This window comes from Leucoraja erinacea, chromosome 13, assembly GCF_028641065.1.
Source record: "Leucoraja erinacea ecotype New England chromosome 13, Leri_hhj_1, whole genome shotgun sequence".
Taxonomy (NCBI): domain Eukaryota; kingdom Metazoa; phylum Chordata; class Chondrichthyes; order Rajiformes; family Rajidae; genus Leucoraja; species Leucoraja erinaceus.
This window is the reverse complement of record NC_073389.1, coordinates 42,715,597-42,729,131: the sequence shown is the minus strand read 5'-3', so window position 1 is coordinate 42,729,131 and position 13,535 is coordinate 42,715,597. Positions and strand designations below refer to the sequence as shown.

Below are 13,535 nucleotides of genomic sequence, written 5' to 3'. Positions count from 1 at the left end.
TGTAATCCATAAGTAACTGTATTTTAACTAAGTGATTGTAAGGAAATTAATTGTGAAGTGTATTGTGTTTAATTACGATTGTAAGTATTAGACTTTGTTTAAATCGGAAGTTTTAGAAATAACTTTATTTTCCAAAAGTGAAAATATGTTTTGTATGCATGTGTTGTGTGATTGCTATATTATGTGTATATTCTGAAAAGTATTCTGTGAGAATTAGTTTTATATCTGTGGTTTTACTTTATTGAAATAAAATGATTTTGAGCAAAGAGGTTGAAGAAACCACAGAGGGAAGAAGGTTGTAAAGGGGCTGGAAAAGGGAAAATCATGTGACTATACATGTTGTCAATCAATGGAAAGGATTTTTGTCCTCCTAGTCTGCTCTCTCTCCCCATCCCCGCACTCGCAACAAGGGCCGAGTCCCCCTAGTCTTGCTCTCTCTCCCCATCCCCGCACTCGCAACAAGGGCCGAGTCCCCCTAGTCCTCACCTTTCACCCCACCAGCCGTCACATACAAAAAGTAATCCTCCGTCAGTTTCGCCACCTCCAACGTGACCCCACTACTCGCCACATCTTCCCATCTCCCCCCATATCTGCCTTCCGCAAAGACCGCTCCCTCCATAACTCCCTTGTCAATTCTTCCCTTCCCTCTCGGTCCACCCCCTCCCCGGGCACTTTCCTTTGCAACCGCAAGAGATGCAACACTTGTCCCTTTACCTCCCCCCTCGACTCCGTTCAAGGACCCAAGCAATCGTTCCAGGTGCGACAGAGGTGTACCTGCATCTCTTCCAACCTCATCTATTGCGTCCGCTGCTCTAGATGTCAGCAGATCTATATCGGTGAGACCAAGCGGAGGTTGGGCGATCGTTTCGCCGAACACCTCCGCTCGGTCCGCAATAACCAAGCTGACCTCCCGGTGGCTCAGCACTTCAACTCCCCCTCCCACTCCGCCTCCGACCTCTCTGTCCTGGGTCTCCTCCATGGCCACAGCGAGCAGCACCGGAAATTGGAGGAACAGCACCTCATATTCCGTTTGGGGAGTCTGCACCCCGGGGGCATGAACATCAAATTCTCCCAATTTTGTTAGTCCTTGCTGTCTCCTCCCCTTCCTCAGCCCCCCTGCTGTCTCCTCCCATCCCCCAGCCTTCTGGCTACTCCTCCTTTTCCCTTTCTTGTCCCCACCCACCCCCGCCCCCGATCAGTCTGAAGAAGGGTTTCGGCCCGAAACGTTGCCTATTTCCTTCGCTCCATAGATGCTGCTGCACCCGCTGAGTTTCTCCAGCTTTTTTGTGTAACCTTCGATTCTCCAGCATCTGCAGTTCCCTCTTAAACAATGGAAAGGATTTAGTTGATTGGTTAATGCAAATAAGTTAAATGTATGGTAAACCATAATGATTGGTTAATAGTTTGCTACTCCTTTTGTACTATCCTTGTCTTTTACCTATATAATGTGTTACATTTATGCCAAAGTCAGTAGTTCTTTCGACCTGCTCCAGAGTTTCTAACTCGGTGTTGGAAGGTTTAAAGAATTATCCAGCGCTGTCAGAATAAAGAATTGATTTTAGCAGCAATGGTTTGAATCAAGTTTTCTTGAATTAGACTGGCAAAAATAACTCATTTTAACACTAGCACGTTGCATATTAAGATTATAATAAAAGCATCAAAAATCCAGTGATTTCGATTTTTTAATTTCCCACGTGAAGACCCCAACATCTCTTCCTTTCTTTACGATCAGCCTTCATGTCCATTTATCCAGTCTAGAGTATGTTTACCCGAGCTTGTCCCTCAAATAACTCATACTTTGTTTCACCATCTTGCACATCATTATGAATTGTTTTTCCTATGCTGAGAACATGATATAGTGCACAGCTTCATTGCAAAGTAAAGGAAAGCAGCTACCTTGATAGATTTGCTGTTTTTTCCAGCACTGGAGGTAGCAGATCCACAATACATGCCACATCTTCTCGTGATGATGGCAACTGTTGCACTAATCTAGCAAGTATTTTCATCTGTAAATCAAGTACATCAGATGGGTCATTCGATACAATGCTGCTGACCAATGTCTTCCACATGGCATTTCTGATGACCTTGAGAGCATCTGCAAAAACTAGATTAAAGAAAGAAAACATTGCTTATGGTTTGAAAAGTAAAATACATGATTACACTAACAAGTCACAAACATCACAAATTGTCTGCTGCCACAAATAGTTAGTTTAGTTTAGAGATACAGCATGGAAACAGGTTCTTCAGCCCACCGAGTCCGCGCCGACCAGCAATCCCCGTACACTAGCACTAACCTACACACTAGGACCAATTTACAATTTTTGTTACCAAAGCCAATTAACCTACAAACCTGTTCGCCTTTGGAATGTGGGAGGAAACCGGAGCCCCTGGAGAAAACCCGGGTGGTCACAGGGAGAACGTACAATCTCTGAAAAGACAGCACTCAGTCAGGATCAAATCCGGGTCTCTGGCGCTGTAAGGCACAAACTCTATCGCTGCGCCACTAATTCTTTTTGGCTATTTCTGTTGAGAATATTTAATGATAATTGAGGCATTAGCGGGAGTTCACCTGGGTATATTTTTATAGAAGAACATCCAAAGATACTTGCTTATAATGACAGAGGCAATCATCAGTACATGCCAGCCCCAACAACACAATCATTTTTGTGCCGATACCCCTCTCCTTATTTCCCTACAGCTTTGCAACGTATTCTCTCTTACATGTGCGTCAATCTGTGATTCTTTTTGCCATTTACCTGCAGTCATTCACAGTGGCCAATTATGTCACGGGTATGTCTTTGGAACGTGGGAGGATATTGGAGCACACTGACCAAACCTAATCAATCACACAGAGACAATTTAAATTCCACAGGCAGTACCCAAGGTCAAGACCAAACGAGATATTGTGTTACACTGATCAATATTTTAAACAGATTTACTGCTCATTTTCTTCTCCACAAATAACATAGGCATTAAAAGTGGCAACAGGACAAACTCTCATAATAATAATACATTTTATTTATGAGCGCCTTTCAAGAGTCTCAAGGACACCTTACAAAATTTAGCAAATAGAGTAAAAACATGTAAGCAGAATGAAATAAATAGTAAAGACATCACTAGTACACAAATTAAAGACAGAATTCAATCCAAAGACAAAAATCAAAAAACACAATACGAAGAGAGAGCAGCGTACACTCTCCCTTCCGGCAGCCATCTTGGACACAGAATGAAATAATAATTTACACACAAAAAAACATGAGTGGTAACCCCACAATGGTTACCACTCATGGACCTAGTCACCCTCCTCAGATAAACAACAGCACTTATAACGTTCTTGAAATGTCAGGCATTGCTTTGAGGTCAGAGAGAAAAAGTTTAAAAGGGGGTATGTGGGGCAGTGAGTGGTGGGTGCCAGGATGTGCTGCCAGGGGTGATGGTGGAAGCAGATACAACTGTGGCATTTAAAAGACATTCAGATAGACACATGGTTATGCAGGGAATGGAGGGATGTTGATCACATGCAGGTAGAGGAGATTAGTTTAACTTGTCATCATGTTTGGCACAGATATAGTGGGTTGAATGGTCTGTTTCTGTGCTGTACAGTTCCATGTTCTATGTACTGCAAAGCCAGCTGGACAAGTCACAACCACTATCCATTCTCATTCATACTGTTCTGCGGCTGTTTTATATAATTATTTAATATATGATGGAATAATTTTTTGCCAATAAAAGATGCTATATTATATGTGGGGTATCTGCAAACAATAATACTCACAGGAAAATGAGCATTTGCAATTTCAGGCTACCATTTCCCCCCCCCCCCCAAATAACAATTTCTAAAAAAAATAGAATCAAAAGGATGAAAAGTAACAATAATTATAAAGTTATTTACCTCTCTTTGGTTGTGCATTTTTACTCCTTTCTCGGCACTCTAGATACGTATTAAGAAGCGAGTGGTAAGCATTCATATTTTTCTGAAGATATTTCATTCTGCCCGATTCTAAGCACCAAAGCTCAAACTGCAAAAGGGTCGTCTTGCTGTGCTGAAGTAGAAACTTGCAGATAGAAAGAGAGTCTTCAGTCATGCGATTCAAGCAATCAAGAAAGATGTCTGGTCTCACAGCCTGCGCAAAGACTGGCTCTTTCACGAGGACTCGAAGAAGCACCTTCTCCAGCTCTTCACTGTTGGAGTACTGCAATAATGTTCCAACTGCACTGAAATGGTCACACGATAGCAATAGATCATCCACGTCTGGAGCCTCCTGATAATTTTCTGTAAGAATTTTTACCAAAGTCTTTCCATACAAGCTTAGCTGTTTCACTCTATTATCTCCTTTATCTGGTTTACTCTCGATGGCGAGGCATTCTTCTGGGAGTTCCAACATGGATGCCACAATTTCTTTCAGCGAGGCTATACCTAAGTAGGCGTTTAAATTTTCCAAGGCTTCGAAAGGCAAGGGTTTTTTACCCGTCACTGCTGACTTAGCTGTAGATGACTTTTTCATTTCAAGTTCCTTCAAAACACATCCCACTATAACTTTAAAGTAAGTCAACACTATATCCATGCGACCAAGTCTCTGCAAAGATGGGACGGTTAGTTCAAGGAGGCTCAGGGTACCAGAGCTTAGGCGAGCTGACACCATTTTAAAGCTGATGGGGTTAAGACTGTGGGCTGGTGGAGCCTGCAATTCCAAAGCCATGAACCATTGCTCCAGTGTGGGGTGTTTAAAAATTGCTGACGCTGTGCTCTCCAGAACCTGAAATAAACAGTGGAGAATAACAGGCACAAAATAAGTAGAAGATACTATCGATGCTGCTATCTTCAGTAAAACTCAAAACTGTTCAAGGAATTAAATGGTCCAGGCAGCACCTGTGGATGGAAATGGGTGGATTACATTTTAGAAACATAGAAAATAGGTGCAGGATAATGCCATTCGGCCCTTCGAGCCATTCAATATGATCATGGCTGATCATCCAACTCAGTATCCTGTACCTGCCTTCTCTCATACCCCCTGATCCCTTTAGCCACATCTAACTCCCTCTTAAATATAGCCAATGAACTGGCCTCAACTACCTTCTGTGGCAGAGAGTTCCAGAGATTCACCAATCTCTGTGTGAAAAATGTTTTTCTCATCTCGATCCTAAAGGATTTTGGATGAGGTTCGATTAGCACGGGTGTCAGGGGTTATGGGAAAAAGGCAGGAGAATGGGGTTGAGAGGGAATGATTGAACAGCCATGATTGAATGGCGGAGTGGACTTGATGGGCCAAATGGCCTTATTCTGCTCCTACAACTTATGAACATGACCTTTTACAAGTCTGAAGAAGGGTCCCATCCCAAAATGCCATCAATTCCTCTGATGCTACCTGACCCACTGAGTTCCTTCAGCAGTTTGTATTTGTTGGCTGAAAATAAACATTTGAAGCAGAAACAGTGAATACTGCCAATGCATGCAGTGAAACAGCACCTGAAAGGGAAAGTAAAGTTAGTTTTAGACTGGAAGCTATTTTGGAACTGACGCAGTTACAAAATTGACTTCAGGCTGCAGTTATGAGTGTCTGACTCTTCAAGTTAGGAGTGTCTGACTCCTTTGAATGCTATCCAATCTACTTTGCTAATTTCAGAAATAATATGAGATATGATGTTAATGACCAACTAATATTTGGTATTGTTTAATAGTAAAAACAATTTTTCAAAAATGTGTAGGTAACTCTGCCTTCTATTTTAAAATTGAAAAATATATTCAAATGGTGAAAATCTGAAATAAAAACAGAAAACGCCCAAAACATTTAGTAGGTCATGGCAGCATCCAGAGTCAGAGTGATACAGTGTGGAAACAGGCCCTTTGGCCCAACTTGCCCACACCGGCAAACTTGTCCCAGCTACACTCGTCGAGACACAAAGAGATTAGTGACCTACTAACTGTTTTTACCAGAATAAAATGGTAACATGATAAATGATCTCTTGTTATCCAATGAGCCCAGCTTGAGGTAGAGCTATATAAATGATGGAAAAGAACAGCGTCACAATCAAAAGCCAAACCTTTGTGGCCAAAGCTACACCAAAAGCACTCTCCAAACTAGCCACCTCTAGCAAGAAGGACAAGGGGAGCTGGAGAACAGGAACACCACCACCTGCAGGTTTTCCTTCCAATTACACATCACAGAAATTGGTTCCATCTGCATTGCTATATCTAAATGCTATCCCAACAGCATTAAGAGAATACTTTACCCACAAATGTAGTGGTTCAAGAAAATGACTCACCAACATCATCTCACAGACAATTAGGGATGGACAATAAATGTTGACCCTTACAGCAACAATATTTCATTAATAAAGCATGACGTTCACTAAATTCACAATTGAATAATGACCATTTTGGTGAAACTCCATACCCCCCACACAAAATCAATATACGCAGCAATGCAATGAATAGGGGAAATACAACGTTAAAACACAGTTTTGTTGCAGTGCTAAAATCCACAATTTTTCTTAAAGGGTTGAAATATGCTCATGGAGCACATTTATGCTTGGAATTCAAATAATTACAGTCATGTACTTTATCAAAGCCGAACAAAAACGTTTGAGGAAATACCTGTTCTTTCATTAGTTCACCCATGGCAGGATTGAAGTCAACAAAAAGCTCACTTTCTCCATGTTTTTCCAATTTCTCCTCAATATCTTCAGGCTCTTCACATTTCCGCAGCAGTGATTTCAAGAGATCCATACATAATCCAATCAGTCCTATACCATTGCTTCTTCCTAACTGAAACAACAGATTAACAACCATGAGAACAACTAGCATATCTCAAGGCATTATTCTAAACCTCCTGTTACTTCTTCTTTTAAAAATAAACAACCAAAAGACTCCATGTGACATACCTCATCATTACTATATATAAACGTTTTATGAGGTCTGTCACGTGGAGTTGAAAGGTTACTTTAATAACAAGACGACAAATATTATCTGATTATAAATGCAGTTTTCAGTGATCAGGCATTGTTGGTTAACTATACTTACTTTGTTAAAGTTTTCTACAAACGTCCGGATGTACAGCATCACTTGCTTCACAGCCAGAACAACCTCACACAGGTGCAACTGTGCCACTGCATGCTTCAGAATATCTTTAACATCATCTCTGAGGAGGATGCTGACCCCCATTTCATACGCTCCCATCAAAAGACCGCAGAACGAAGCTTGTTTCAATGGAACAGAATGTGTTCTATCCATAACGGATCGTTCAAACTGTGGAGAAGTTTCAGAAGAAAAGTTTTGTACAATTTGCCAATTGCAATGCTAATTGATTAAGCTAACATCTAATCTGGGAAACACGCTTCAATTTTCCAAAAAAAATCAAATGGCTTTGGACTGTCTGTGACAAACAACCAATGCTGTGAGCCAAAACCAATGCCTGTCTTGCTGATTTCCTCCAACACTGCATGTTTTGCTCACATGTCCAACATCTGCAGACTTGTGTCTCGGAAATGTTAACTTCAATTGCATATACCAATTATATTGTCATCTTATTGCAGTTCCCTTTGGAATTTTTATTCCATTACCAGGTTAAACTTGTGCAACTATCCTATTTTTGTAACTGGTAATCTCATAACATTTGGTTATGACATTAAGATGTCTAAGTACCATGAAAAGTACCTCTTATATTTTAGACAATAGACAATAGAAAATAGGTGCAAGAGTAGGCCATTCGGCTCTTCGAGCCTGCACAGCCAGACAATGCGATCATGGCTGATCATCCACAATCAGTACCCCGTTCCTGCCTTCTCCCCATATTCCTTGACTCTGCTATCTTTAAGAGCTCTAACTCTCTCTTGAAAGCATCCCGAGAACCGGCCTCCACTGCCCTCTGAGGCAGAGAATTTCACAGACTCACAACCGGCTGTATGTAAAAGTGTTTCTTCATCGTTCTAAATGGCTTATCCCTTATTCTTAAACTCTGCCGCGGGTTCTGGACTGCCCCAACATCGGGAACATGTTTCCTGCGTCAAGCTTGTCCAAACCCTTAAAAATCTTATATGTTTCAATAAGATTCCCCCTCATCCTTCTAAATTCCAGAGTACACAAACCCAGCCGCTCCATTCTATCCAACATATGACAGCCCCACCATTCTGGGAATTAACCTTGTGAATTTACGCTGCACTACCTCAATAGCAAGAATGTCCTTCCTCAAATTTGGAGACCAATACTCTGGGTGTGGTCTCATTAGGGCCCTGTACAACTGCAGAAGGACCTCTTTGCTCATAAACTCAACTCCTCTTGTTATGAAGGCCAACATGCCATACGCTTTCTTCACTGCCTGCTGTAGCTGCATGTTTACTTTCAGTGACTGATGAACAAGGATCCCCAGATCCCGTTGTACTTCTCCTTTTCCCAACTTGACACCATTTAGATAATAATCTGCCTTCCTGTTTTTGCCACCAAAGTGGCATAGTTCATAGTTTTTAGGTAGAGTTTAGGATTCTGGGGCACTGAAAAGTTATAAAACTCTAATAATGCTTATGATTCTGTTTCCCACTGTATAACATTATTTATCTATTAAAATGCTTGAGAAAAGTACAGCAGTCAAAACAAATGCTCTGTAGTTTGTAATATTTTGCTTCAACTTTTCATTACAAAATGCATATTTCATGACCCATAAGCAGCCCAAATATGCATAACAGACAATTAAATCTTTTGATGTGTAGACCAGACATTTAATTTTTGTTTAGGCTAGTAGAAGGCTAAATGCCAATCACTACAATGGGCAACTTTCCTATTTCACATTACAGAGATCAGGTCGAGGGCAACGTTTTACTCTTTGCAACACTAATTAATTCAAATAACAAAAAAATTGTTGTTCGCTGAAACTGTTGATTGTGTTGTGTAAATAGAAGATTTCCAAGAATGGTCATTGCTATACAAATCTCCAAAGGAGGAGAAGCTTAAAATAATTCTATCAACACATACACAGTAGGGCACATGGCGCTTCCATCCTCAAGTGTCAAGCCTAGTTGTTGGAGTAAAACCAAATCTGGAAATTCAACTTCTTACCAGTGTCTCATTGGCTTGCTGTGGGATCCAAAGACTGTAATATGTATACAACTGCAAAATATTTTTGAATGGAGTTTGGTTTTCAGAAAATGAATCAAGTTCTTTGTCATACATTTGTAGTATTAAACACAAAGCCAATGGATTTTGTTGCACATGTAGAATATCCACCAGAGTAGCAAAAAGGTACTGCAAAACAGCATCTGAAATAGCAAAAAGAATGGAAGAATCAGTAAATGTCTCATTAATTCATTTTATTACATTCAAGTTCAAAATCTAAGGTTAGTTTAGAAAGTCTCTTTAGTCAAATTATTCAAATATACTCAACATTATTAAGATTTCTTGACTGCTTTCATTTGTAACAGGACCAGATTATGTGGTCAAATCTTTGTTGTATTTTCGCAATGGTATGCAAGACAAGTGGGACTGCCCACAGAGAACTTATTTGAATTGCATAAGGTCGTTACAATTCTGAGTGAGTGGATCAACGTAGCGGCGGCCATTTTGAAGAAGAGAAAAATGACACTCAAGAGAAAGACAAAATCATTACAATTGTAGACTTCCACATGATTGTTAAACTGAGTTCTTATGCATTTGAATGGAAACTTCTGCACCGTGGTTTGACGAACCAATCTTGATTAAGTTTGTGTCATGCAAAACTCAACATTTTGACAAAAGCATCAAGATTGAAATGATAGGGTGAGGTGTAATGATGTTTCTCTGTCACGATCTTTTCCGCATACAGCAAAGTCCTTTCAGACTATTTAGGAAGTCACCTGTTTCATTAGTGTTTCCCAAGACCATTTTGTTCCTGGCTTCCAAAGCAGCTGTCACCACTGCGCTGAAAGGAAACGTCTGTGTAATGACATCCTCACTTAAGGTAAACCCAACCTCATCATTCAGACCTTCGCTAGTCTCCATAATAACGTCCACCATATCCAAGACATCTAAAAGAAAAGAAAAGCGACTCATTATAAACAAGAGAGAAATATACTTGGCTAAAATAAATTAATTGAAAAGTTAATCATGTGTGCTTTATTTCCTATAAACGGTACGGGGTATGGGATACGGGAGAGAGGGATGGGGGGAGAGAGGTGTGGGGGTGGGGGGGGGGGGGAGATGGGGTAGGGGAAGGAGGGGGGAAGAGGGAGTGAGGGAGGGGGGGGAGAGGGGTGGGGGGAGAGGTAGAAGAGGGACAGAGGGGTAGTGAGAAGGGGGCGGAGGTGAGAAAGGGAAGGGGGTGGGGGGAGAGAGGGAAGGGGGTGGGAGGAGGAGGGGGAGGAGGGAGAGGGGGAGGAAAGAGAGGAGGGGGAGAGGGGGGGGGAGGGGATGTGAGAGGGGAGGGGGGGAGGAGGAGTGGGGGGGGGGGGAGATGGGGTACCACCATGAGGTACCACCTCCAGTTTAAATTCCATTTGGAATATTTTGGAGGACCAAGAAACCAAGAAACCAAGAACACATAGTACCATAGTAATCACCATAGTAATGGCTGGATTTCATAGGTTCAAATGGATTTGTGCAATAACTAAATACATTTTTATTACACCCATATTATTTGTTCCATTGAGATTATTTCAATTGGAGGAAGGATTGATATTGCACCAGATATCTACTCCAGTGAAAAATTATGATCATGGGTAATTTGAAACAAATCAATCACATTTTTTTATTTGATATCCAACCTAATCCAGATGTGAACAGAAAAAAATGAAATAAAGTGTCAGGGTAACTCAGTGGGTCAGGCAGCATTCCTGGAGAACACGGATAGATGACGTTTCTCACCAGCAGTTTTTTTTTTTGTAAACCAGCATCTGCAGTTCCTTATTTCTACCACATGTACAAATAGTTCAATTCACTTGGACTTGGGTCACGTTGTCATGCTTGACTGCACTCGTCACTCTCAAAATTAGACAGCACTTCCAAAATTTAAAAAAGGTTTCTTTCATTTCAAAAGCGAATGGGTTTTCTATGAAATAGTTGTATATAAATACATTCTAATTGCTGCTAAATATGGGTCCTCAGTGGAGCATTGCCCCTTTTTATCAGGATTACCACGAGAAGCCCCAGATAGCTGCTGTAAAAAAAATGTCAAACCTTTAACAAAAAGGAATCACACTCTTCTAAAGTCATCTAAATTCACTGCTGGGGTTAGAGTAGAATTTCTAATCTGCATTTAACCATGCTACATTTGTCCTGGAAAGGCTTGATGCTGAAATATATGTTTCACGGACAAGGATGAGTAGCAATCTTAATGTGCATGAACAGTTAACTACAACAGCCATGATTGTTCTCTATAATACACCAAGCTTGCTAGAAATAGATTAGAGAAATACAGCAAATCTTGCTTATAATTTTCATAGTGTTAAATTGCTGGCCAGGAAATCATGTGCGTGGATTTTAAATTCCCCATTATGCAGTCTGAAGTGCATCATGAAGTGGAAAATCAGAACGACTTCATGCAGGGCATATATCAATTATACCATTTATGTTACTTGACTGGCAGTATTATTTGGAACATTGAACTGAAAAATGAATTAACTCTTGATGTTTCTTTTGCTTACTATATTTGTAAGATGAAAGTACAAGAATAAACATTTTTTTAATTCTTTTCCTGCTCACCATCAATACAGGAGATAGGCAAACTAACAGTATCCAAGTCCTGCCCATCAAGGTTTGCCTGCAGCGAACTTGCTTCTTGTATTGCATCTGAAATCTTGTCAGTGTAAGGATATGGATTTGATATTAACTTTATCAAAACCTACAAGAAAAAGCACAAAATGAAACCATATGTATGGAATAGTTGTGTGTATCAATGATAGAATACCATGATAGCTAATTTCTGAATCAAGGAAGATTGAAAATCTTACTAGTTTAAACATAACGAACTGTAAGATATTCTATAGCACTGTGAATGTAGCACAGTACAACACGCCAACCAGCTCTCCCCGCGTTTACTAACTACACTTTATGCTCCATCAGGTTAGCAGCCAACATAATCACCAGTGTTTTCCTCTTCTTCTTCTCCTGTTGGGCAGATGATGCAAAATCTTGAATGCACATAACACCAGATTTAAAGACAGCATCTCCTCTGCTCTTATCAGACTCCCGAATAGACCTCTTACAAGCTAAGGGCTGTATTCTTGACCCCCTCTGCCCTCCACCAATCTACCTCATTGCGTACCTTGCACTTTTTTGTATCTGCAGTTTTTCTGTAACTGTTGCACTGTATTCTGCACTCTGTTTCCTTTCTCTTTGCACTATCTCCTTTTGTGCTCATGTGTGTATTTTGATTGCAATCATGGATGGATGCTTTTATTTTACCTTGATAACATGCAAAACTAAAGCTTTCTACACTAAATCTTGGTACATATGACATAAACCAAACTAATATCGATACCAATAAAGATTTCCTAGGCCTCACAATGATCAAGACAAGGGCTGAGGTGATTTAATATGGTGGTCCACCTTCTCAACGGCAATTAAGGGTGAATAAATGTCCCGTAACATCCAAATCTCATATCCCTTAAATTCATAGGTCATACTAACCACACAACCTGTTAGATGTATCTGGTTCAAAGATGTTAAATGTTGAATGTCTCATGATGTTATTCAATGACTTGCACAAAGATACTATATGTTATCGCATTAGCATGCGGCACGCGAAGAGGAGGTCTACTGACTGTCTCTCTGCTCTGCTCAGTTTATGTTCTTAGTCCTAGTGTGTGGATATCCCTGGGTTATAAAACTAGCTGATGGCTATGCGGTTGCAGTTAAAGCAAAGAGATGCAAGAGCTGCATAATCCAAAAGCACCAATTACTGAGATCATGTCAGTTATGGTTTCCCCTCAGTTATAGAGGAACAACACTGAGGAGATCAGTGGATGCAGAAAAGAAGATTCATACCTTTAAATAATATTGACACTACGTCATTTTAGAAATAAAAGTTTTAATTCAGTCAAATCTGGACTGACTTCACATAAAAGGTGGATCAGAAACATGGGTTGTCAATTTGGGATTTCTTTACCCCCACAAGCTATAGGGAGAGGTTGAGCAAGCTATGACTCTATTCCATGGTGCGCAGGCAGATGAGAGGTGATCTTATATAGGTATACAATGTCATGAGAGGAATAGATCAGGTAGACACACTTGCTTATAGTAGGGGAATCGAGAATCAGAGGACAGGGTTGAGAGGAGGGAAAAGATCCAATGGGAACCAGAGGAGTAACTTCTTCACACAAAGGGTGGTGGTGTATGGAACGAGCTGCTAGAGGAGGTAGTTGAGGCAGGTACTATCGCAACTTTTAAGAAACATTTAGACAGGTACATGGATAGGACAGGTTTAGGGGAATATGGGCCAAACGCAGGCAGGCAGGACTAGTGTAGATGGGACATGTTGGTCAGTGTGTGCGGAAAAGTCTGTTTCCACGCCGTATGACTCTAGGACTAAGTTATCCGTTTTTCCGCAGCAGGAGAAGGGCATTAACTGCGC

General features: G+C 40.7%; 1 protein-coding gene across 1 annotated transcript in view; it reads right to left on the bottom strand.

Moving 5' to 3' along the window:
- Nucleotides 1-13,535, bottom strand: part of urb1 (URB1 ribosome biogenesis homolog) — a 76,928-nt gene that overhangs the window by 36,918 nt on the left and 26,475 nt on the right. Inside the window, exons 17-23 of the mRNA XM_055645051.1 lie at nucleotides 11,666-11,804; nucleotides 9,823-9,993; nucleotides 9,050-9,249; nucleotides 7,022-7,246; nucleotides 6,596-6,766; nucleotides 3,893-4,757; nucleotides 1,897-2,104 (exon numbers count right to left, since the gene is read on the bottom strand). Of these exons, the coding sequence (XP_055501026.1) occupies nucleotides 1,897-2,104; nucleotides 3,893-4,757; nucleotides 6,596-6,766; nucleotides 7,022-7,246; nucleotides 9,050-9,249; nucleotides 9,823-9,993; nucleotides 11,666-11,804 (1,979 nt within the window). The remainder of the gene's footprint in view (nucleotides 1-1,896; nucleotides 2,105-3,892; nucleotides 4,758-6,595; nucleotides 6,767-7,021; nucleotides 7,247-9,049; nucleotides 9,250-9,822; nucleotides 9,994-11,665; nucleotides 11,805-13,535) is intronic.